The sequence below is a fragment of the Anser cygnoides genome, chromosome 1, assembly GCF_040182565.1.
Source record: "Anser cygnoides isolate HZ-2024a breed goose chromosome 1, Taihu_goose_T2T_genome, whole genome shotgun sequence".
Lineage (NCBI taxonomy): Eukaryota > Metazoa > Chordata > Aves > Anseriformes > Anatidae > Anser > Anser cygnoides.
In genome coordinates, this window is record NC_089873.1 from 539,026 (window position 1) to 563,011 (window position 23,986).

The window sequence follows — 23,986 nt, forward strand, 5'->3', positions numbered from 1 at the left end:
GTGGCGCAGCCGCTTCCCTGCGGCACACCCGGGGCAGGGGGGCGGCCGTGGGGCTGCCGTGCCGCAGTGTGCCCGCTCCGTGCCCTCCCTGCGGGTCGGGGGCCCGGCACCCACGCGTGCGGCCAGGGGGCCGCCGCACGCCGCCCGTCCCCCTCTGCCTGCCCGGGCTGTGGCGCGGCGCGTAACGCGTCCTGCCGTGCTGCCGAGCGGGACCGAGGTCCCTGATTAATTCCACTCTGATGTCAGACATGCGGCTCTGCTGGGAGGGATTTGCAGGGCTGCATTTCAGCTCCCGTTTGCGGAGAGAAGCCCTCTCCCCGTGCCCCCCGCCTCTCCTGGAGCCTGTGGATGATTTTGGTTGGAAGGGCCGCCAGCACCCGGGGGCTGCTCAGAGCCACGCGTCCGTTCCTCTCTCTCCAGCACCGGATTTTTTTCCGTTCTTCTCGGCTAGCTGCTGTTGAGGGCAGGGAAGAGCGGCTTTGTTAAAATAGGACAATGAAATGCATCCCCCCTCTTCTAATGACAGACCGTTACTTAGCAACGAGGGGGGGGATTTTAAGAGAAGATCAGAGCATCGGGATGAGGATATAAACTCTGCCGTTCTCTCTCCCAGGAAACTTACCAAAGAGGCACCTTTCCTTTTGTCAGGCATCTAATTTTTTCATACAAGAGGCAACTGGAAAGTCTCAGAGCATCTTCCCTGATGGATGGATGGCTGCCTCCCCCCGCACCTCCTCTGCTCAGGCGCTCCACTCTTCAGTTCCATGTTAAGGGCATCATTTAAAGGGAAGCCCAAGTGGGATCAGTAAGCTCCCTGCATGCGTATGCAGGTGACTGAGAAGGGGACCGGTGGGCAGAAGGGTGATCCAGGCAGCCAGGGCTTCCCTCCACCTACATATTGAGGGAAAGTAGCTTTCGTCTTTTTGTTCTGACTTTGGGCAAGGGAGGGAGGGAAGCAGAGTGTTCCCAGCTCCTTGCTGAGATGAAACAGTCGATGAGAAGAGGTCTCCTTGTCACAGGCACAAAGGCCACCTCCGCCTGGCAGCATGGTGCTGAAATCTAACCCTAGCATCATTCTCTTGTGCTCTTTCCTGCCCAGTGACTACATCATTGAGGAGAAGACGGCCGTGCTGCAGAAGAGGGAGCATGAGGGATTCGGGTTTGTGTTGCGAGGGGCCAAAGGTAAGGGCTGCTTCTTTCACTTGGTCCTGGGGTTGGGGGAGAGCTCCGTCTCGTCACCTCGGTTAGCGCTCCGGACCCTGCTTCCCTGGCTGCATGGAGCAGCCCTCGAGCCCTGTGCATCAGGGTCTCCTGAGGGAATCTCTTTTCTCCTTCTCTGACAGCTAGGCAGTGTGAGTGCAGTCTATTTCTGGGTACGTGCATTGTACAGAAAATGCCATTCGTGGTAAATGTGCATCTCTTGAACGTTCTGGGGTGTTTTTCTGGTGCAGATGCTGGTATTTGTAGCTTTGAATTTGTAAGAGTTTTCACTTCTGCCGATTTACTGGGTGTATGAAGTGCATCTGCCGTTCCAGGTACAGGTGTAAGCCCCATGGGGTAGGGCCGGTGTCCTCCACGGCTTTTTTTTTTTTTTTTTTTTTTTTTTTGTGCTTGAAGTTTTTCACTGTTCTTTGAGTGTGTACAGCTGGGGTCCTCCTGGGGGCCCTGGCTGTGTTGGGGCTCAGCCCCAGCACGAGGGCAGGCTGGTGGAAGCTCTGCCTCGGCCCCTGTGCTGCCAGCAAGCCTCTGCTGGTGCCCGGGGCACGCTTCACCTGCACAGCCCTGCAATACCTGAGCGCTGGCAACCGGCACGTTGGACCCGGTTGTTTCTGTGGCTCCTGTTTCAAGAAACTGATCTTTTTGCTACAAAAAAAGAGTCCCTTGAGGACTGTTAATGAATGTGCTCACATTCACCCAGGAATGGGCTTCAGCCCCTGCGATGGGGGGCAGGTCCCCCTCAGGCTGGGGGTCCTCTCGCCTGCATTTCCAGGCTGAAGGCACGGCAGAGGCTGGGGGTCTGAAATACAGCTGCTGGCAGCAGAGGCATAGCGGCGCAGGCTGCCGTCCCTTCCCCGCATGTAGGGTGCAGGATGCGGGAGGGAAAGCGTAAATGAGTGGCTGCCAGCTCCTCTGGTAGAGCTGCACCTTTCCTGGACTTGCGTGTGCCTGGAGATCGTTGCGGTTTGGACTTAAATCTTGGGTGTGATTTTCTGTCAGGATTCCTGAATTGCCTTTGTTCTGCCCGTGTCTCGAGGGGGCTCCGTGTGCCAGTGGGTGTGTTTGTGTTCCAGTCAGAATATGGTCGCTGTCTCTCTCCTTCCCTGTCTCTCCCCTTCCCTAAATATGTGACATACGTGTCTGTCCATGTACTGCTCACATCGGTCTGTGTAATGTGGAGTGAAACTTCAGGGCTCAAAATGGCATCCATTTTTTTGCCGGATCAGACTTGCAGCTGTCGTGTTAGGACAAAAAGGGATAAATTGTGCCCTATTTCCATTTTTGTTTGTGTGTTTGCCCTCCGAACGTCTGCAGGCTCTGTATTTTCCTTTGTCTGCCGAGGCTGAGGGAGCGGACTTGGGGCGGGTTGGACAGTGGGCGTGAGGCTGTGTGGGGCCGGGGTCTGGCTCAGGCATTCGCAGCCTGGCGCTGCTGCAGGGGCTCTCGGCAGGGCTGCAGGGGCCGCGTCTCGGAAGCCCCCGCAGGACGGATGCGGTCTCTGGTGCCGCCGCCTGGGGCGGGGGTGCCCGTGTGTCTGCCGATGCCCCAGGGGAGCAGCACCCTCCTGGCGGAGAGGGGCTTGTGGCGCTTCTGTCACCCCCTCACTTCCCTGCCTCTCAGCCTCGAGCTTCCTGCTGCTGGGGGCTTTAATCTGGAAACAGCATTGGGATCTTCTGGCTTGGCCCCACCTGCCGACACTGCTCACGCTTCATTTAGATAGCGAAGCACTTCAGGTCTCTTGGGGTGGTCTGGAGAAGGAGCCCAGGAACGGGAGGGAGCAGAGTCAGCAAAGTCCCTGCAGAGGGAAGGAGCTGGTTAAGTGAGACACAGCTGGATGATCCTCAAGGGAAGCTGCACTTCATGCTGCAGAGGATGGTGAGAATCTTGCACGGCTTCTGGCAGTCGTGCTGGTTCCTTCCAAGCCGGCTTTGCCCATCCGTGTGACACTGCCCCACCGGCTGCATCCCAGGCAGGGGGAGCCAGCCCTCCCCAGCCCACCGCGTCCCCCTCTGCCTCCAGCACCCGGGGGAGGCCAGGTCCCAGTCAAACCAGCGGAGCGTTTGGGCAGAGCTTATCCCTGGATCCCTGCAGGAGATGATGTGCAGCTTTCTGACGCGGGGTTTGCCCGCAGCTGTTGCCTCAGCGAGTCGAGTGGATGGAGCAAGGGGCAGCAGTGAGGCAGCACCTTTGCTCAGCACCCTGAAGGAGGGTGGTGAGCAGGTGGATTTACTGCTGCATTTCTCAGCCCAGAGAGACCAGCCCTACCTTTCACGCACACAGGTGATAGACCTGTGCTGAGCACAGGTATGAGATGAAATGTTTTCGTGATGAAGTGCTGAGAGATGATATTTCTAGGCGTCTAATATCCTGAACTCAGTCACTCTTCTGTGCATACATGGAAGGTTCTTCTAGCAACCTCTTTCTGCCTACCATGACCACAGATCAGGCACTGTCCCTGTAGTAGTATGATTCATAAAGTATTCATACATACTTCACTAGGGCCATCCTTGTAAACAGTGCTTGTTACAGCCGATACAGCGACCGCACCTCACACATGGTTTCAGCAGATCCATGCTACCTGTTCGCTGAGCGAGGAGTGCTGTGACTGTGCCAGTTCATACTCATTTGGCGTCTGGTTACAGTGGGTTCTGTGAAAGTGGTGGAGGGACACACAGTCCCTGACTCAGCCATTTAGTAATTAAGGAGGAGATAATTTAATGAATAGCAAAGTTATTGTCTATAATGTGAATCGTGTTTAAAAAAAAAAAAAAAAAAGAGAGAGAGAGAAATGGCCCTAAGTCCTTGCTCCAGGGCATGAGCTTTTGTTTGTCTGTTTAATTTGGGGAGAAGTCCCCAGGCAGGGCAAGTTATGCAAGAAGTTTCCCAAGATTGTTGCTTCCTGTGATATGTGTATCTCCTGCAGCAGCTGATCCTGTATGCTGCTGGCGAGAAGATGTCGTACCAACCTAGTGCAGGGCTTGTTCTGCTCCTGCTTCTTTCCAAAATGTTGCAAATCTTTGTGGTTTTTGTTTGTTTGTTCGTTTGTTTTTTTGCCAGGTTTCCAATCAAGCTAGCACTTACCTGCTGTACCAAGAGTACCTGTATTGATGCAGGACACAGACCCGCTTTCCACGTCTGCCCAGCTCTCGCTGCTCCTTGGAGCAAGCTTTGTACCCGTGCCCTCCCTCCCTGGGCTCCCTGCTTTCACACAGCCCCACGTCCCTGCTGCTCTCCTCTGCAGTCTCTCCACTCCTGTACACGACACAGCACTCCCTCCACCCCCACGTTCAGTGTCTGTCCACGCGTTTGAGCCGGACTGTTACGGAGAGCTTGCCGAAGCAGTGGAGTGTGCTCACCTGCTGCTCAGCCCCGAACCTGCCTCTGTCTGAGGGCGTTCTGGGGGCAATTCCCGTGGGTGACTGCCAGGTCCAGTGGGGCGTAGTGCAGAAATCCCACTAGGGGACAACTTAATCAGCAAGTCACACGGAGCTGTCAGAGCTGAATAAGCTTGGGCACAGCAATGCACGGGTGTGGCTGTGCTTTGGAGACCAGGTCCCTTGCTCCACGTATGGTCTCAGACAGCCCAAGCGTGGGACTGTCATCACATGAGTGGCAGCGGCATCCCGTAGATGCAGGGGCTGCCAGATAACCCAGTGCCAGTGGTGAGATGCCAGCTGAGGCGGACAGAAAGGCTCAGTTTGTAACCCAACCCCATCCTTCCTTGCTGGGACACAACAGAACCGCCTGGGAAGCGGTGTTGTCTCCAGCCTGCTCTGGAGCACTCCCCATGAACACTGGATTATGTTTAGCGACACGGGAGAATTGGGCAGTGTGGCCACACAGCTCCAGTCTTGTACTTGGAAGCCTGTGCAGCTATCACAAATGTCTCTTTGCCTGTTCCTGGCCATCATGTGAGCTTGGGCACAGCAAGCTCACTGAGATTCCTTCTCCAGTCCTACAAATGCCTAGGGCTGGCCTGGTTCCACAGTCGAGACACAGTTGCAAGGTGCTCAGAGAGCTCAAGGCCAGGTCAGGGAGGGTCTCTGCACGGATGGCATTTTAGGACTCGTGTGCTTCACCAACTCCTGTTTGTCTTTTGCCATGTTTTCTCTGCAGGAGGGGTTAAAGTTTGATATTCAGCAAAAGATGTTTGTTTGCATCCCTTTGTGTAAAGAACAGCCAGAATTGATGATACTGCAGTTATTGAGACAAAGTGCCTTGGGTGAATTCAGTGATCCAGCCACCCAAGCTTTGTACTTGCTTCAATCTGTAGCAATCCGTTGGGCACTTGAGGGAGTTTTAGTTTCTTTTCCTGTCCAACACTTGGTGTGAAGACCTTACATTCAGCAACAGAAGCCCCTACAAGTTGAGCGTCAGTGCCGTGAATTGCTTGGTGCAGGGTCTCATGGCCTTACAAAGGTCTATGACAGCCGCAGCTCCTGCTCTGCACAGCCCTGGGGGCACGAGGACGAGGCATGGTGCAGGAAGCATGGTCAGAGCTTGAGGATCTCACTGTTGGTCTAGCAGGCAGAGGGGAAGCTGGCCTAAAGCCCTGCAGCAAATTCTGGGACATGCTGGTATCATAACATTTCACGGAACTGGAAGAGCTTATTTATGGTTTTCAGAATGTGGCTTTTATGCAGAGGAGTGCTGTGACACTTTGTGACCCTCAGGATGATAACAAAGTGGGACTGGAAGATGTATTTAAAGCACTTCAAACACCATGTCTGTCATCTGTATTGTTAAGGGCGGTATCATCATTATGGAGATCTAATGGAAGCCTGGAAACAAAGCTCAGTAGAATCTAGATATGGTAAATGCTGCTTTTGACCCATCTTTTATACTAGCCTTAGAAACTTTAAAACTCAGGAGCTGATTTTAATTAACCTCTGTGGCACCCCTTCTCTTCCTACCTCCAAATACACGTACTCTGTAGGTGCCTGTTATCCACTGACCAGCTAGCTGCAAGTGGCTACCAGGTGCTCTGATATTCTGGGACGTGCCTTCAGGATTTTAGGTGAGAAGTACCAAGTAGCTAAGATATCCTGCAGTAAATATGATTTAGAATCCTTTTTTTTTTCCACTCTGTAAATGCGAAGCCTTCATCTTGAAATGAGATCGATTGCGATGCTGCAAGAGTCAAAATCAGGGCTGGGGTTTACTGCATGAGGTCCTTGGGAGCAGCTCCTAACGAAGACGAGCAGCTCAGGGCAGTGACAGCTCACAGGTCCGGGCACTCCTCTGGCCCTGGCAGGTACCAAGGAACTGGGGCGTCGTTTTCCCTCGGGTGCCCCTGTGGCATCAGTGCCATCCTCCTGGCAGCAGCAGCGCGGCGGGGGCAAACCAGCCCTGCAGGGACAAGATCCCCTGTGCCCTGCAGCGCTGCCAGCTGGGTTTGGGTGCTGCAGGGCCTTCGCCCTGAGATCCGCAGCATCGAGGGGTTCTCAGAGCTCCTGCCGAGCTCCCTGGTGACCTGTCTCTTTCGGGACTTCTGACTCTTCGGGGTGCAGCTGAGGATAGAGCCTGTGGTGCAAGGCAGCCCAGATGACATTAGATTTTTAAGATCAGGAAATGGCCACAGTGATCAAATTGTACAACTAAAGCTTTGGTGTTAACGTGATAGTTTCTTGACTGGTACGAATTATAATTCTTGAGATTTAAAGTCATGAGATTTTGCAATGAACAGTAGACCTCCTTGTTAGGAAATTCTACGTCATTACCGGTGAGAATTTCTGCAATTTAATTCCAAAGCTATTGATTTAGTTATGCCCTTGTCAGCTGGATAGAAAGAGCCTCCTTAAATTTTATTTCCTTCCTGTGTAGGTACTTACAGATGAATTGTTACCCATATTACATACTTCTGACCTAACACTTTCCTGCAGGCTCTGGTCTGGAAGCAGTATTAGGGAGGATCTGGTTCCAAGCCGAATTTTGGGTTGGCTGGGTTGCTGCACTCAGGCTTGGCCTGGGCCGCTGTGAGACATCGGAGGTTGGGTTTCCCAAGTTGTGTACGGAGCATATAATGTCTTCTGCCTTCGTTACTGCGGCTGCATCAGGCTCTGAACATGGTGGATTGTTCTGGTGCCTTATTTCGGTGGTGGCTGGGCTGATGATGAGGCCCTGGCTGAGGTGAAGCTGACGGGACAGGAGGTGGAAGTCTGACGGACGTGATGTGAGGAGCTGCACGGCAGGGCAGGTAGCGATGGGAGAGCTGACCAAGTTACAGGTGGTGCCGTGAGGGACGGCTGGGTTTCGCTGGCGTTTAAGGGAGAGTAATGCTAGAAATGGCCAAACCTCACAGACAGCTGAAGGGGAACACTGGGCCGTCGCCTGTGTGAGGCCAGCACTGGCTCCCAGGTGTTTCGGACGGTGCGCTGTGCTGCGTGCAGGCGGTGCCCAGATGTCTGCGTCCCGCTGCGCGCGGGCAGCCTGTGGAGCATGGCTCGTGCAGCGCTCCGTCTCCGTGCCCCCGAGGAGCACAGGTTTTCCTGGCTCTGGGCTGGACAGAGTGCCTCGAGGGCAGAGGAGTGACAGCGATGGTCAGAGTTTCTCCTACAGCAGTGAATTTTCCATTCACGCTTCATCTTTTGCAGAGCACTATTCTGCAGGGGTGCTTCTGCCCCTTTCAGCTGTGGTTTGGAAGGAGACGTGCGCGCCACCAAGGTGTCTTAAATGTGGCATGGTTTGTAGGCGCTTCATAGGGCTTTCTAGCAACATTACATTTAATTCTGTTTCTTATGAGAAAACAATGTGCCCAGTACCCATCAGCTTAAAAACAAAGACCGGGTTGGGCCCTTCTGGACAAAACATGCAGCGTGCAGCTGGACTCGTACACAGTACGATGGGCGAACAGCTGGCTGGCGGGTCAGGCTCTAAGGGCTATAGTAAATGGGGTTGCACCAGGCTGGCAGCCAGTCGCTGGTAGGGTTCCCCAGGGCTCCTTTTTAGGGTCAGTTCTCTTCAATGTTTTTATCAGTGACCTGGACAGAGGAGCTGAGCACACACTAAGTAAGTTTGTGGACAGTACTAACTTGATAGGAGTTGTCAATTCCCTTAAGGGTAGAGGGGCCCTACAGAGAGATCTTGATGGGTTGGAGCACTGGGCAATCACCAAATGTAAGAAATTTAATGAGAGCAAGTGCCGGATTCCGCACCTAGAGCAATGCTGTCCTGAATGTAATACAGACTGGGGGACAAGTGGCCGGAGGGGGATCTGGCGTTTGGGTTGATAGCAAGCTCAGTGTGAGTCGATGGTGAGCCCTGAGGGCCAGAAGGGTCCTGGGGTGCATTGTAAGTGGTGTAGCTAACTGGTCAAAAGAAGCAATAGTCCCACTATACTCAGCACTGCTGCAGTTTCACCTTGAGCACTGTGTGCAGTTTGGGGCTCCACGATATAAGAAAGATATAAAAATATTAAAGAGTGTCCAGGGCAGGGCACAAAGGAGGGCAACAAAGATGGTAAAAGGACTAGAGGACAAAACATATGAGGAGCAGCTGAGGTCCCTTAATTTGCTCAGCCAGAGAAAAGGAGGCTGAGGGAAGGAAACCTACGGCTTCCTCACGAAGGGAGTGGATGGACAGGCTCTGCTCTCTTCTCTCTGGCGACGGGACCTAAGGGAACGGCGTGGAGCTGGGACAGGGGAGGGTCAGGCTGGGTGTTAGGGAAAGGTTCTGCACCCAGAGGTGGTTGGGCACTGGGACGGGCTGCCCAGGGACATGGACATGGCACTGAGCCTGTTTGAGCGCTTAGGTGCATGGTTTAACTCTTAGGTTGCCATGTTTGGAGGTAGGAGTTGGTCTCGATGATCCTCGTGGGTCCCTGCCAATGCAGGATATTCTATGATTCTGTGATTATGTTTTAATTACTGACTACTGTAGGAGCATTTTCTCCCTTTGCAGGTCCTTTGAAGAGAAATACAGATCAGATTCGGTACTGGGCAAGTATAAGCACAGTATTGATATGTTTGACAGAATAACTAAAAGCAGCTGTAACAGAAAGATCTGAAACAAGAAAGTACAGCTGCGGACTGCTAAACAGTAGGTTTCCCCTTTATTGCCTAAATGTTGCAGTACTGAGGCAGATGGGAAATCCAGTGCTAGACTGTACCTCTATCCAGAGGTCACAACTTCTCCACCTACTGCCTGATGTGGCTGTTGGAGACACCTGGAGCAGTTGCCCCTGCACATCTTCTCATTCTCTGTGTGGAGAAGGGATGGTTTAATCCACATTTACTTGTCCCTTCTAGAGCTTCTTGTTCCTTGTGATTAAGTATTGGGTCTTCAGGCAGTAACGTGAGAGAGTCGGTCGCTTCCTCTTTCAGCTTTTTTCTTCTTTTATTAAATTCTGCTTCCAGTATTTGCTTTCATGAGGATACAGTTCTGACTTCAGGATGCATTTTCTTGTTTACTGACTTTTTAAGGCATTACTGACACTTCAAAAATTGTGTACAGTGGCATGCAGTTACTGCACATATAACTTCCAGCCCACAGAAAATGGTCTACCCGTCATCCTCATGTAACACATCAATAATACAGGTGACAAAATTGGCTATAAGGCTGTTTTTCCTAGGTTAATTTTACCTGTATTCCCTATCAGTTTATATTTTTGTTTGCCAATGAGAAAACTACATCCTTGAACTATCCCTCAAATGACTCCGAGCTATAATTTAGGGTTTCTCTCCTTGTCAGCCCCGTGGCCCATGGCTTGATGCTGCCGCCCTCCATTCTGGGCTTAGTCCTGCTCCTTCACTGTGCTGATGCTTGCAGGTCAAAGGAATGGGCGGAACAGAGCCAAATCCCAAAGCTGCTCCTCTTTCCCTTGCTATGGGCACTCACTTTCCTTCCTCCTGGTACACCTGGGGATACGCAGGGGCAGCAAGCACCTCTGAGTTGTGCTGGGCATTTGTGGGAACACAGCGGGAGTGAGCCTGGTGGGACAGGTCTGTCTCATGCCTCTTGTGATAGGTAGTTCGCTCATGTTAGGCTCCTTCTGGCTGGGAAACCGCTTAAACTCTCATCTGCACAATGCTGTCCTCCCCAGGGATCAGGACTTCCACTCGGCCTTTTCAAGTCTTGATTGTGATGTGTGTATGATAAGAGGGCAGTACTGGGATGTCATGTTGATGCTCCGTTTTGCAAAGTGCAGTGCTGATATTCTGCAGGGACTGTGTTATCATTATCATCATATAAATAATTTACTTTACATTCAGAGAGCCCCTTTACATTCAGTCTCCCCTTTTCTAATTTTCAGACATTCAGGCAATACACAAGGTCTTTCTCCACTTAAATCTTGTGTTCCTCTGGGCCTGGGTCTAACAAAAGTTAATGGGCACCTTGTTTTGCAGCTGCCATCTGCAACAAGGTCAGGCTGGTGGTTCTTTTAACTTCAGATTATTGAAAGAGCTTGCTGGCGAACAGTGATCCAAGAAGTTGAGTTTAACACTGGGGAAGATTTGAAGGATTTGGAGAAATCAAATGTTACGCTGGCATTTTTAAAAATAGGTAGGATGACTTGTCTACTGCTTGCCAGTTTAAGCTAGATCCATCAAAGGAAGAAGGTCATGGAAAGCTGTTCTGGGATGCAGTCAATAAAAACATCTAAGCATAATCAGATCGTTCAGTTTATTTTTGAGAAAATAGCATCTTGTCAGGCAAACTTTGTCTTGCTCTGGTGCTGCCTGATGGCTATATGATTTAGCAGAAGAAATCTTGCATAAAATTTTTTTTTTAATTTTTTAATTTTTTTTTTTTAAAACATAAAAAGTTTTAAAAAGTGTTATGGCAAATGATGGAAATATTCTGTCTATATAAAATAACTGACTATACATTTTGCACAAATACATGGTCATCTGTCAATTAAGAGAATGTAGGTTACATTTACTGGAGTGACCTGACATCGGAGGAGATCTAAGGACAAGGTCATCTGCTGACTCTGTTATTAAATCTTCTGCTTCATAAGGGTTTTGATGCAGCTCTTAAATACATTGATTTGATAATAGAGTGATGGATAACGTGTCCAGAAGTGATGACGCACTACTTCATTATCTATATTGTTCAGAAAAATAAAGCATGCTTTCTGCATACATCAGCTCAGAGGTGAGAGGTGGATCTACAGGAGCAATTGCTGAAGGCTCTGGCCCTTGTCATGCATGATATCAGACTAGATAATGTTGTTTTTTCTGGCTTGCTTGTTGCATATGTCTAGGGCAAATGGTTTTTTCAAGCATCATCAGCCACTGAAGAAGACATTTGGTGTCTGATTTCTTAGAAAGCTAGACCTTTCAGTGCATCCTGTACGTGGCTGTCCCTACACTAGCAAAGAATGTCCTTTTATCTTTGGCTCTTCTGAATGGCGCCTGTGAATCCTGTGTGGACTAAAGATTCATGTGAGAAAAAGACAGCTCCATAACTCCCCCCAAAGTCCTGAGTGGGAACCTTCAGTGTAGACTCACATACGAGGCCCCAAAATTGCTTGCCTGGCCAGGGGCTGGGGAGCATGTCCCTATTTTGAATTCTTTGGCTCTGCTTATGTTTGAGTCAGCTGCTTCATGTTCGAGCAGCTGCGGATGTGTCCTCGCCATTCCGTTTGTCACTGCCAGCTCTCACGTCTCTCCTGCGTGTGTGAGAATTGCATCGTTCATGGAGAGCCACGGTGTCAGCCATCGGCCAAGCTCGCAGAGTCCCTTGTGCGGCTCTCGGTGCTGGCTTGCAAGCCCCTCCACACGCTTCTGTATTAACAACCTCGTCCTTGAGACAACATGAAGTACAGCAGGACTCCCTGTGCACCTCAGTCACGACCGCTAGACTTAAAGTTACTGCTTGTATAGAGCACTGGACTGAGACAATCTGCATCAACGCCATCAGTGCCAGAAGCTGTGCATCAGGCTTTTATTCTGACCCTGTGCAAGTTGCAGTGCCATGCTGTCAGCCAGCCAGTGGTCACTAGCCAAAATGTAGATGTTTCAGGCACTAATTAATATCTTTTAGTGCATGAGATAGGCTGCATCATTAGAAAAAACAACGGCTTGTTAACCCTATCTCCTTCTGGTGGTTTAAGTATGTTCAAGAGCTACTCAACAGAATGAGTGCTGTGCTGCTGTTATAGGAGAGGACTTCGGCCGTACAACGTGCTGTCTGTTACTCTACAACTGGCCTTGAGCAAAGCTGCTGTTGCAGGTGGGAAGGAATAATGAAACCCACTCATTGACCCTCCGGTGTGTCTCTTTTTTGAGGACAGTGCAGATCGGTCAGAGCATGCCTAGGTTTTTTGTCCATGTCTTACTCCCAGTGTGTCAGTGGTTACGTTTCTGCGTGACGGGTGACCTTGAACATCACCTCCTATTTGTGCAGACAGGGAAAGCAGGTTCATTGACATACGGGGTTTCAGGATTGCAACCCCCCACAATGTTGCTGAGCACTCTTGTATGTGGTAGCCCACCTTGAGCTTTACATTTGAGGCTGTAACTGGATGAGAACAGCTCCAAGATTAATGCAGTGCAATTCACCGAAGCACAATCCCCATGCTAGTCCTGGGACTAGCACTGAGTGGAGGTAGGACTGGGCATGATCCTCCCTAGAAGGCTGTGCAGATGTGTGCCATAGTGCTGAGAAGAAGCGCTTTTCTCTGAAAGGTTACTTCTGCCTTTTTCTTCTCTGAGGAACCCACTCTTAGGAAAGCCCGTCTGTCTGGTAACACATGAAAGCCAGTAATGAGATGGCATGCCATGAGAAAAGGCTCATTAGAAAGGTCTCAGCAGGTCGAGAGAGGTGACTGTCCCCCTCTATTCTGCCCTTCTGAGGCCCCACTTGGAGTCCTGCGTCCAGGTCTGGGGCCCCCAGCACAAGAAGGGTGTGGGGCTGTTAGAGCAGCTCCAGGGGAGGCCACGAGGGTGCTCAGAGGGCTGGAGCACCTCTCCTGTGAACAAAGGCTGAGAGAGCTGGGGATGTTCAGCCTGGAGAAGAGAAGGCTCTGGGGAGACCTCATTGTGGCCTTTCAATACTTAAAGGGGGCTTATAGAAAAGGTGGAGAGTGACTTTTTACATGAGCAGATTGACAGGACAGGGGGGAATGGTTTTAAACTGAAAGAGGGGAGATTTAGATTAGAGGTTAGGGAGAAATTCTTCACTCAGAGAGCAGTGAGGCACAGGCTGCCCAGAGAAGCTGTGGATGCCCCATCCCTGGAGGTGCTCAAGGCCAGGCTGGACGGGGCTTTGGGCAGCCTGGTCTAATGGAGGGTGTCCCTGCCCGTGGCAGGGGGTTGGAACTAGGTGGACTTTAAGGTCGCTTCCAACCCAAGCCATTCTGTGATTCTCCAGGGTCCCCTTCAGGTGTTTCTAGTCACCTAAGGCCTAGTGAAGCAGACCTCACTGACTTCATGCTGTGGTCCTGGGTCGTACCACACAAATCCCCTCTGCACAAAAACAGGTACATAGTCAAGCAAGTCTCTTCACAATACATGAAGGGGAAAATAAATTCTTGGAGAGTCGTGACTGGTCCCTGAAACAGCCACATCTGACAGACTCTGTGCCAAGGACAGCAACCCCTCTGGTGCCACTTCTAGGTTCAGAGACTGCCCAGTTGCCCAAAGAGTAGCTGTGGCCTTTTTGCTTCATTTCTTTCATGGATCTGGTGTCTCTGAAAGCCTGCAACAGTCTCATGATAAACAGACACTGTAAGCTTTTTCCTTTCTCCCATCGCACAAGGTAGCACGCATCACACCTGCTGCTGTAAGGTGGACAACCCCTCCATCCCGGGCGGGCAGTGACGCAGGATGGGCTGAGGCTGGGTAATACAAGTGCACTGCCTGGGTCTACCTGAGAAAGTCCCTTCCCTGGACGAGCGTTCCTGCTGGGGGCAGGAGCAGGTTTTCCTGCCGGGAATGCAGTTCAACCTGAGTGGTTAAGAGTGGGGTTCACCTGACTAATGCAGGTGTGCATCAGCAGGCGGCCCGCTGCTGCTGAGCATCTCGACTCCTGTAGGTCCCGTACTGTGAGGGGCTCCGCTCTAGGGCTGGCATCTTCAGTGACACAGGTGGTTGGCACAGTTTTTTCTCTGCTGACTATGAGGGAGTCCTGGAGCTTCTAACTCAGACATAAACATGTCTTCTGTAGCTACGAGTCAGAAGGAGCGAGTTCCACCCCTCATGGCACTGCTTGTAGATGTTGTTCGCATTTTGTGTGTGGTACTGGGAGATGAATGAGGACCTTGTGGGAACATACACGACTCCGGGAGTTGCACATTTCAGGGAGGCGCCGGGGCTATCTCAGGATTCAATCCAATGAACACTGCAGCCACGTAGCTTTAGCTCTGGTTCCTGCACTGAAGTCAAGCTGCGCCTTGCATGAGTGTTCTTTCCAAACCAACGTATGGAGATTTTCTTAGGCTCCTGGACACTGTCCACCATCTTCTGCCTGCTTTTAGCCACACTGCTTCAATCTCTCTCTCTGTCTTTTGTAGCTGAAACCCCAATTGAGGAGTTCACCCCAACCCCAGCCTTCCCAGCGCTCCAGTACCTGGAATCAGTGGATGTGGAAGGCGTTGCTTGGAGAGCAGGGCTTCGCACAGGAGACTTTCTGATTGAGGTGAGCCCGGACGCGGCAGGGAGAGTGACTGATGGCAGCCAGCAGTATCTTCGTCTGCAGCACAAGGGCCAACATCGTGCACAAAATTATTTTCCTTTGTAAGGTGTTTTGAGAGCTGGGTAATAATTGTTATTGAAATGTCTGCTGCCTAGATGTCTTGATGAAAAAATGTTCTTCGGTACAATAATTCAAGCAGATACATGCTCTCTGTGCTAGAAAACGAGCTGACAGGTTCCCTTCTGCTAACTAAAATTATGGGGAAAATGGAAGTCAGAGAAAAGACTCATTAGATGTCCTCTCTGGAGGCTTGCCAGGATTCTTTTGTACTGATATTTATTACAGTTTTGCCCAATGTGGTACAAGTATTGGGGTCTACAGAGAAGAATTAGATTTAGCAAATGCATAATGCTCTGCTCTTGTATATCTCCCACTTGGCACTTTTTCTTTCTTGAGGAAGTCCTGCTGGAGTCTGTGTCCTGCCTCCACTCTGCTCTAGGGTCAGAGCAGACTGGATTTTCTTGGTCATGTTTAAAACAAAAAGGAAGCAAGGATTAGAGTCAATGGCAATTTCACATTTAAAAAATGGCCAACGGGTTCAGCAGCAAGTTACAGAGAGGGGGAATACTGTGTGGTACATGCAGAGAGGTAGATACAGACACATGAAGAAGATGGAGCCAGGCTCTTTCCAGTGGTGCCCAGGGCAGGAGCGGAGGCCCCGGGCGCAGCCTGCAGCCAGGAGGCTCCCCCTGGCCCCCAGCAGCACTTCTGGGCCAGGCGGGGGCCGGAGCCCTGGCACCGGGACCAGGGGCTGGGGGGGTCTCCTCCTGGGGGGTCTCCAAACCCACCTGGGTGTGGGGCTGGGCACCGGCTGGGGATGGGGTGGGCTGGGAGGATGCCAGGTGCCTCCTGGCAGGTTCTTTGGAGTATGGCATGCAGTCTGCCTGAGGCGTGGGTGGGAGAGTTGGGAGAAAACCGTGGTAGGGCTCTGAAGGTGGCTCACAGGTCTCCAGTAGTGGCAGCGCTCGCTTGATCCCCAGCTTGGCTGCATTGTTATTTTGTTCCTGTTTGTATCAGCATATGCCCAGACAGCAGGGACAGGTCAGGAGAACACTGCTAGGTGCTGTACAGAGCACGCATATGCGCGGGACCGGTGGTGACGGCTGTGTTGCACCCATGGGACTACGTGAGTGCTCCATTGCTGATGCTCACTGTCCCTAGGTAGGGAGATAACACTGCAAGGACCGGTCCTTGCGTATCAGCTGCTTCATCTCTTCGTGAACACAGCAGAGGATAGTTTTAAGCAGTGATTTGAAAGAGAGTGATAACATTAATTTGTTAATGTGTACGGGGATTTTCATCACTATAGGAGAGAAGTGTAGGAGAAATTACTATGGTACTTGAAAAGGAAAATTATGTTCAGAATCCATGCCAAATGAATATAGTATGAATAGGCCAAGTCTGCATTTCTTGGAGCCAGAGAAAAGGCTGTTGCAATAAGGTGGTTAAGAAAATATTTAAATGTTTGTGAATCACTCAGTCAAGATGTCTGCTGCTGTGCCGTCATTGTAAAGGGTTCCCAGAGAGTCTGCTCCAAACGGAGATGTGTACGGTGTCAGTAGTGTGAGGTGAATCCTGCCTCTACCAAGGGAGCAACATTAGCAGAAGAGGTGGAGTGATGCCGAATTGACACTGAGTCTGTGAAACAGCCGTGTGTGTTAGGTGGGGCTGGGAAAGGGAACATCATGGGGAAAGCAGAGGTGAATGGTGTGGTCAGGATTCTCGCAGCGAGTATGCGATAGTGCACACTGAACAGATTGTGTGCAGTCAGGGAAAGGACAGGCATGCCATGGGATTTTCTTTCTTATGTTTTCCCATGCAAAAATCATAAGGCTTTAAACCCAGTAATGCAGTATATTGCAACCGCATCGGTTCAATGTGAAGATAAAAGTTGTGGTTGTGATTGGTGTAGGTGAGTAAATGTGTGCATTTGTACCAGTTGCAGAAGTGTTCCTGGGACTGGAGAAGGCGGCAGTGAGGCTTTGCTCAGCCCAGCTGCTGCAACTCATCCCACAGTCTGAAGCTTATAGTGAAAAATACTCTTCGATGGGTGGTCATCCCCATTGTAACAGGCAGCTAGCTGCCCGGCGCGCCAGGATCCCCCTTCTCTGTGGGATCTTTCTACTCTGTGGGCTCTTTCTAGGAATACTTCCTCCAGACCAAGTGCCTCAGGCACTGTTGTGAGACTCGAAGCTCAACGAGTGGTTGATGGAAAGCCTGCATTAAGAGCAGGGGACCAGTCGTGATGTGCTGTGGCAAGGCGCTGAGTGTGCCGCAGCCTTCGTGCAAAGCGGAAACGCCCGCAGGCAACACCGTGCCCACATGCGCTGTGTTGCTGCCGGCAGGCAGGAGGACGTGGAGCTGTGTGCTGCTGTGAATCCCTCAGCTGGTGACCAGAGCAAGAAGGGGAGAAGGGGGCCGTGTGCTGTGAAGGCATGGTCTTACAGCACGAACATCACCCAAAATCTGTGAGCTGGGGGGTGCTGGCAGAGACTGCTCGACCCACATAACCTTTGCCAGCAATGTCTGCGTTATTAGTGTGTCTTCTGTAGCCTCTAAAGAGACACAGTGAAACCCAAATCGGCATAAACCTGACAAAATCATTATAGAGCTGTTCCTTTTTCTGATACCTAGTATTATAAACAGTATAAAGCAAGGAGGAATTTCAGATGTGTATAAAGCCTCTTGGGGTGGAATGAGCAGGTGAGTACTGCAGCACAGTATCCTCGTCATGGCTGAGATTCACAGTCCTTCTCCTCTCCCTCCCAATTTGGATGTTCAGCTGCAGAACAAGTGTATTTAGCTGGTAACCTGCCCTCAGCAGCTTACCGTTTCCTTCCATCAGCTGACTTCCCCTGTGGCTGCAGGATCATTAAATCTTTTGCAAGAGGAGCAGTGAGCATGTGTGTTGTCCCTGGGAAGAGAAGCTGGAAATGGGTTCAGACTGAGCACATCAACTTTGCTGCAATGTAAAGCTACATCCTGAGAGCAATATTCTGAAAGAGAGATCCTGTGATATGGCTTGGAGCCTCATACAGGTCTCCAACACACATCTTCATCAACCTGTCCAAGTGTATGTATTAGAGATGTGTTAAATTCAGATCAAAATTGCACGGACATCTTAGTGTTGGTGTCCTCACCCGATACTTTCTTCAGTGAGACTGGTCTCTGTTCATACTGGAAAACTTCTGCCTAATTGTGTGAAGGTGGAAAATTTCATCAGACACCTCCAGGAAGAATAGACAAAGATAATCTTGAAGCAGGAAAATGCCAACTCCCTGGTAACTGTCGGGAGTTTTAAGTCACGCAGGAAATTAAGTTCACCCGAGGGTACTGAGAGAACTGGCAGAGGAGCTGGCCAAGCCGCTTTCCATCATTTATCGGCAGTCCTGGCTATCGGGGGAGGTCCCAGTCGACTGGCGGCTAGCAAACGTGACGCCCATCTACAAGAAGGGCCGGAGGGTAGACCCGGGGAACTATAGGCCTGTCAGTTTGACCTCAGTGCCAGGAAAGCTCATGGAGCAGATTATCTTGAGTGTCATCACACGGCACTTACAGGGCAACCAGGCGATCAGGCCCGGTCAGCATGGGTTTATGAAAGGCAGGTCCTGCTTGACGAACCTGATCTCCTTCTATGACAACGTGACACGCTTAGTGGATGAGGGAAAGGCTGTGGATGTGGCCTACCTTGACTTCAGTAAGGCTTTTGACACCGTTTCCCACAACATTCTCCTCAAGAAACTGGCTGCTCATGGCTTGGACTGGCGTACGCTTCATTGGGTTAAAAACTGGCTGGATGGCCGGGCCCAAAGAGTTGTGGTGAATGGAGTCAAATCTGGTTGGAGGCCGGTCACTAGTGGAGTCCCCCAGGGCTCAGTACTGGGGCCAGTCCTCTTTAATATCTTTATCGATGATCTCGATGAGGGGATCGAGTGCACCCTCAGTAAGTTTGCCGATGACACCAAGCTAAGTGCGTGTGTTGATCTGCTCGAGGGCAGGAAGGCTCTGCAGGAGGATCTGGATAGGCTGGAGCGATGGGCTGAGGTCAACTGTATGAGGTTCAACAAGGCCAAGTGCCGGGTCCTGCACCTGGGGCGCAACAACCCCAAGCAGAGCTACAGGCTGGGAGATGAGCGGTTGGAAAGCTGCCTGGCCGAGAAGGACCTGGGAGTACTGGTTGATAGTCGGCTGAATATGAGCCAGCAGCGTGCCCAGGTGGCCAAGAAGGCCAACAGCATCCTGGCCTGTATAAGAAGCAGTGTGGCCAGCAGGGCTAGGGAAGTGATTGTGCCCCTGTACTCGGCTCTGGTGAGGCCGCACCTCGAGTACTGTGTTCAGTTTTGGGCCCCTCCCTACAGGAAGGACATGGACGTGCTCGAGAGAGTCCAGAGAAGGGCAATGAAGCTGGTGAGGGGTCTGGAGAACAAGCCTTACGAGGAGCGGCTGAGGGAGCTGGCATTGTTCAGCCTGGAGAAGAGGAGGCTCAGGGGCAACCTCATCGCTCTCTATAGGTACCTTAAAGGAGGCTGTAAAGAGGTGAGAGTTGGTCTGTTCTCCCACGTGCCTGGTGACAGGACGAGGGGGAATGGGCTAAAGTTGCGTCAGGAGAGGTTTAGGTTGGATGTTAGGAAAAACTTCTTTACCGGAAGGGTTGTTAGGCATTGGAGTGGGCTGCCCAGGGAGGTGGTTGAGTCACCATCCCTGGAGGTCTTTAAAAGACTTTTAGATGTTGAGCTTAGTGATAGGGTTTAGTGAAGTACTTGTTAGTGTTAGGTCAGAGGTTGGACTCGGTGATCTTGGAGGTCTCTTCCAACCTAGACGATTCTGTGATTCTGTGAAATGCAAGGCTGCTGCAGCTCCAGGTCCCCAGGTTCAGTCAGCAGCAAGGTTTAGCATGTGTTCCCAGCGGGGACACATACAGATGTACCATATATCCATATGCACACAGCCTGCCACACAGATGAGAAAATGCACGGCATGCTGCAGGCACAATCAGACAGGTGGCCTGACCATGTCCTCCCCACTGACTTATCAGAACAAAAGCCTGTCAACAGAGACTATATACATATATGCATAAAGACAATATGGATTGCTGGTTACTGGCACCTGAGTATGTGAACCCTTGAGACCCACTCCCGTTGCTGGTGCTTGGATCTCCTGATGCACTGGATCTGCCAGAAGCTGGCCTCAGACACTTGGTCATTCTGACCAGTGACCTCTTTACCCTCGGCTGGCTTCTTCCACATCTTCTCCCTTTATTCTCCTGTGCTTGTTCTCACCTGATTCACCATCATCCCCCCTTCTCCAGCTTTTGGTCTTTTCACTGATCTCAGCAGGTCTTGCACAATCCCTGAATGCTCCTGCTGGAAGCCCATAACGTGTCCTGTGCCCCTCAGTAGTGCCCCTTGGTCTGCAGGGTGGCCCGGAGAGAGCCTCCCATCAACTCACCTGGTGGGTGTTGGACCTGGGCTGGGGCCGAGGCTCCTCCTGTGGTAGCCCTGGGAGCAGCTGAGGCAGGGTGCTCCATTAGCACTGGCCAGGTTCCTCCACCTGCCATTGTTCTCTGCTCCTTTATGGTTATGGTGGTTAGCCTTTAATCACTTAATCTAATAGTAACAACCCGTCATCGTGTCTGCAGGCATTACCTATTCATGCGTTCTGCCTGTTCTCCCTTTGCCACTGGGGTTCATCTCCTGCTGATCCCATTTTTAACAGAGCCCTGGCTGGGCTGGGCTGGGCTGGGCTGGGCTGGGCTGCCTCATGCATCTTCGCCTCTGAGCCTCTTCTGTCTCTGCACTGTGGCCGAGGAAGCAGGAGCTGTGGAGAGAAGTAACCTCAGTCCTGCAATGCCATCTGTCAACAGAAATTCAAGTATTAGAAGTGTGTTTAAAATTTTGCTGAGGCCCGTACAGCAACCAAGTCCCTGACCTTCCAAGAAGCATTTGCAACTCTTAAATACCATAATAGACTGGAATATCTGGCCCTTGCTCTCATTCCACAGAGAGATACCATCTCGTTTTTTGTTTTTTTTTTTTCCCTAGGATTCTGGGCTTTTTGCTTCTTCTCTTTTCCTTCATCATTCCTCAAGTCCTCTCTCTATGGAAAGCTAAGCCTTCTCATCGTACTGGACTGAACAGGTTCATTTTTTAAATCCCAGCGAACCATATGCATCTGTAACAAGTGCTAGACCTTCTGCTTTTGTATGTTGACTCAGCCCTCGTTTGCTGCAGCGTATTTTGGGTGGGAATCAGATCGCACTTTTATTATTACTTAAGATTTTACCCGCTGTCTAGATTGTAAGCATGTAGGGAGACTGTAAGATGTCTGGCACCTGATTGTGAGAGGGGTGGCAGGCATCTGACACATTGAGGAGAATAAAGACAGCAGGACAGGTGGAATGCACAGATCATTTTGCATATCACACAAGCAGAACAGAGAGGTGCATGAATGCTGCTTTCATGTCCGTTATGAGCCTGGACAGAGCATTTCTGCTTATCTGCTGTCCTTCAGGCTGGCTGAACTCAGAACGTTGGCATCCCCTCTGTTCTGCGTTGCTTTTGTCAGTCTTGCAATCCTTCAGCATATTTTCATGAGCTGCTACTCACTCTAGGATGTATTTTTTCATTCACTTCATAACCCCCTTTTCCATCCTTGGTCCTGCCATGGTGTGGTGGTTTTACTCAGCTAGGCAGCCGAACTCCACCACAACCACTCTCTTACTCCCCCTCCTCAAAGAAAAAGGGGAACAAAATAAGATGGAAAGGGTTCAAGGGTTGAGATAAGGACAGGGAGATCGCTCAATAATCATCGTGACAGGCAAAACAGACTCAGAGTAGGGAGATTGATGTAATTTATTGCCTACCACTAGCAGACTAGAACAGTGAGAAACTAAAAGCCAACTAAAAACACCTGCCCCACTACATCCACCCTCTTCTATGTCCCCCCCAAGCAGCACAGGGGAATGGGGGAATGGGGGCTGAGGTCAGTCCTTGATGCTTCGTCTCCACCACTCCTTCGGTCCCTCTCTGCCCCTGCTCCACGTGGGGTCCCTCCCACGGGATCCCATCCTTCCTGAACTGAGCCTGCGGGGGCTGCCCACAGGCAGCAGCTCTTCAAGAACTGCTCCCACACGGCTCCATACCACAGGGTCCATCCATCCCCCAGGAGCAAACTGCTCCAGCACGGGTCCCCCACGGGCGGCAGCTCCCCCCAGACCCCCTGCTCCTGTGGGGGCTCCTCTCCATGGCTGCAGCTCCGGCCCGGGGCCTGCTCCTGCGGGGGCTCTCCACAGGCCGCGGCCTCCTCCAGGCCACATCCACCTGCTCCACCGGGGGCTCCTCCACGGGCTGCAGCGTGGAGATCTGCTCCGTGTGGGACCTGTGGGCTGCAGGGGGACAGCCTGCTCCACCAGGGGCCTCTCCTCGGGCCGCAGGGGAACTGCTGCTGTGAGCCTGGAGCACCTCCTGCCTCCTGCTGCACTCACCTTGGGGGCTGCAGGGCTGGGTCTCACTCCTCACTCTCCCAGCTGCTGTTCCCCAGCAGTTTTTTTCCCCTTTCTTAAATCTGCTCTCCCAGAGGCACAGCCATCATCGTTCATTGGCTCAGCTCTGGCCAGTGGTGGGTCCCTTTTGGAGCCAGATGGAGCTGACCCTTATCTAACACGGGTCAGCTTCTGGACTCTTCTCACAGAAGCCATCCTTGCGCCCCCCCATCTAGCAAACCTTTGCCACATAGACCCAATACACATGGCCACTCTGTCTGGCTTCAAACTGCATGGCTGGTTGTGCTTTCAGATGGGCATGCTCCCTGCTTTGTTCATTTACCTAGCAAAAGCCCTGAGACCTCCAAGAAGTGCTTCTACCCAAATTTCCAGAAAAACAGTCCAGGTGAAATTTCAGCAGTACCTGCTCAGCATCTTTGTTATCTGCTGATCCAAGAACAAAAAGATCCTATTTTCAGATTCTTAACGCTAAAACAAAAACATGAACTGAGTTAAGTGACTGTATGTCCTCAGGTCAAAGGAAGAGCATCAGTTCGTCACCAGTGAAAAGGCCACGCTACCTTCTTAGTGACTAACCGTCCCTGTCTGTGATGAGTGTGGTTCAGATCAGCCATGGGCAGGCCTGCCTGTCCTGTCGGTTGGTATGGGCTGTTCGGGGATGTGAAGGGACAGAAAGTTCCAGGGCTTCTGCTTGCTTAGGGCAGACAGATCAGAGGCATTGAGCTCTGCCCTTGATCTTCCAGCACTGAGATCACCACCTCCCACGGTATTTCTATGTATAGAAATAACTAGATAAGTAACCTCAGTGTTTACTCAGCATCTCTTTAACTGTACTTCCATCACGTGTGCTCCAAGTAGAGTGGTTGGAAGCCAACTCTCACATGAAGCTGTGTGGCTGATTTTCTCTGGTTAGCTTGGCTAACACTGGCTCGTCAATGTTCTTGTTCACATTTCCAGGTGCCAGCATTCCCTGGGGCACTCCAATTTCCTAAATACAGCTGCGGTCCTATAACCCACAGGGCTGCTGTGACAACAGAGTTGCAGGGGATCTCAATACCCTGCCTTTGGTAGAGATCTGTGGTGGGGTTCATCTCACCTCACTTCAGGCTGCACGTACCTGGGTGCCTACGCCTGGGAGCCTTGTCTAAGCTGCCAGTTCTGTCTGCAGAATCCAAATGAATGTGATGGTGGAAATCAGAGAGTAATTAATTCATCTAACCTAACCTGAGGTCTGCCTTAGGATGTGACATATTGTACTCAAGGTCTGCTGGGTTCACTGACCAGCTCTTCCCTGTCTGGACAGGGATTGCAGGGCAAATTTTTGGGGGTAGGTGCCCATTTTATAGACAGCACATTCTGTCAAGTGAATCCCAGCACTGCAGACTCCTGCCAAAAAGCACATTTTCTGTAGCACTGCAGGTGAGAAATACCAAACATGAAGCCGCTCCTTGGAGCATTCAGTATTTGTTCCCTGTGCTGTCGGGGGGTTCTCTCAGAGGAACTGCTGACCTCAGGGTGTTACTGACACTGTGAATATAGCTGGATGTGCAATCACCACTGGCACTTCTTGGGATTATGGCTGGGAAAGCCCTGACAAGAAACCTGCAATGCGTCCGCAGTGTGAATTCA

The 23,986-nt window shown here is 51.2% G+C and overlaps 1 protein-coding gene across 4 annotated transcripts in view; it reads left to right on the plus strand.

Moving 5' to 3' along the window:
* The window catches only part of SHANK3 (SH3 and multiple ankyrin repeat domains 3), a 390,143-nt gene that overhangs the window by 296,553 nt on the left and 69,604 nt on the right, over positions 1-23,986 (plus strand). For all 4 annotated transcript variants that reach the window (XM_066992893.1, XM_066992848.1, XM_066992765.1 and 1 more), the window contains exons 16-17: positions 1,100-1,182; positions 14,675-14,799. In XM_066992893.1, the coding sequence (XP_066848994.1) occupies positions 1,100-1,182; positions 14,675-14,799 (208 nt within the window). The remainder of the gene's footprint in view (positions 1-1,099; positions 1,183-14,674; positions 14,800-23,986) is intronic.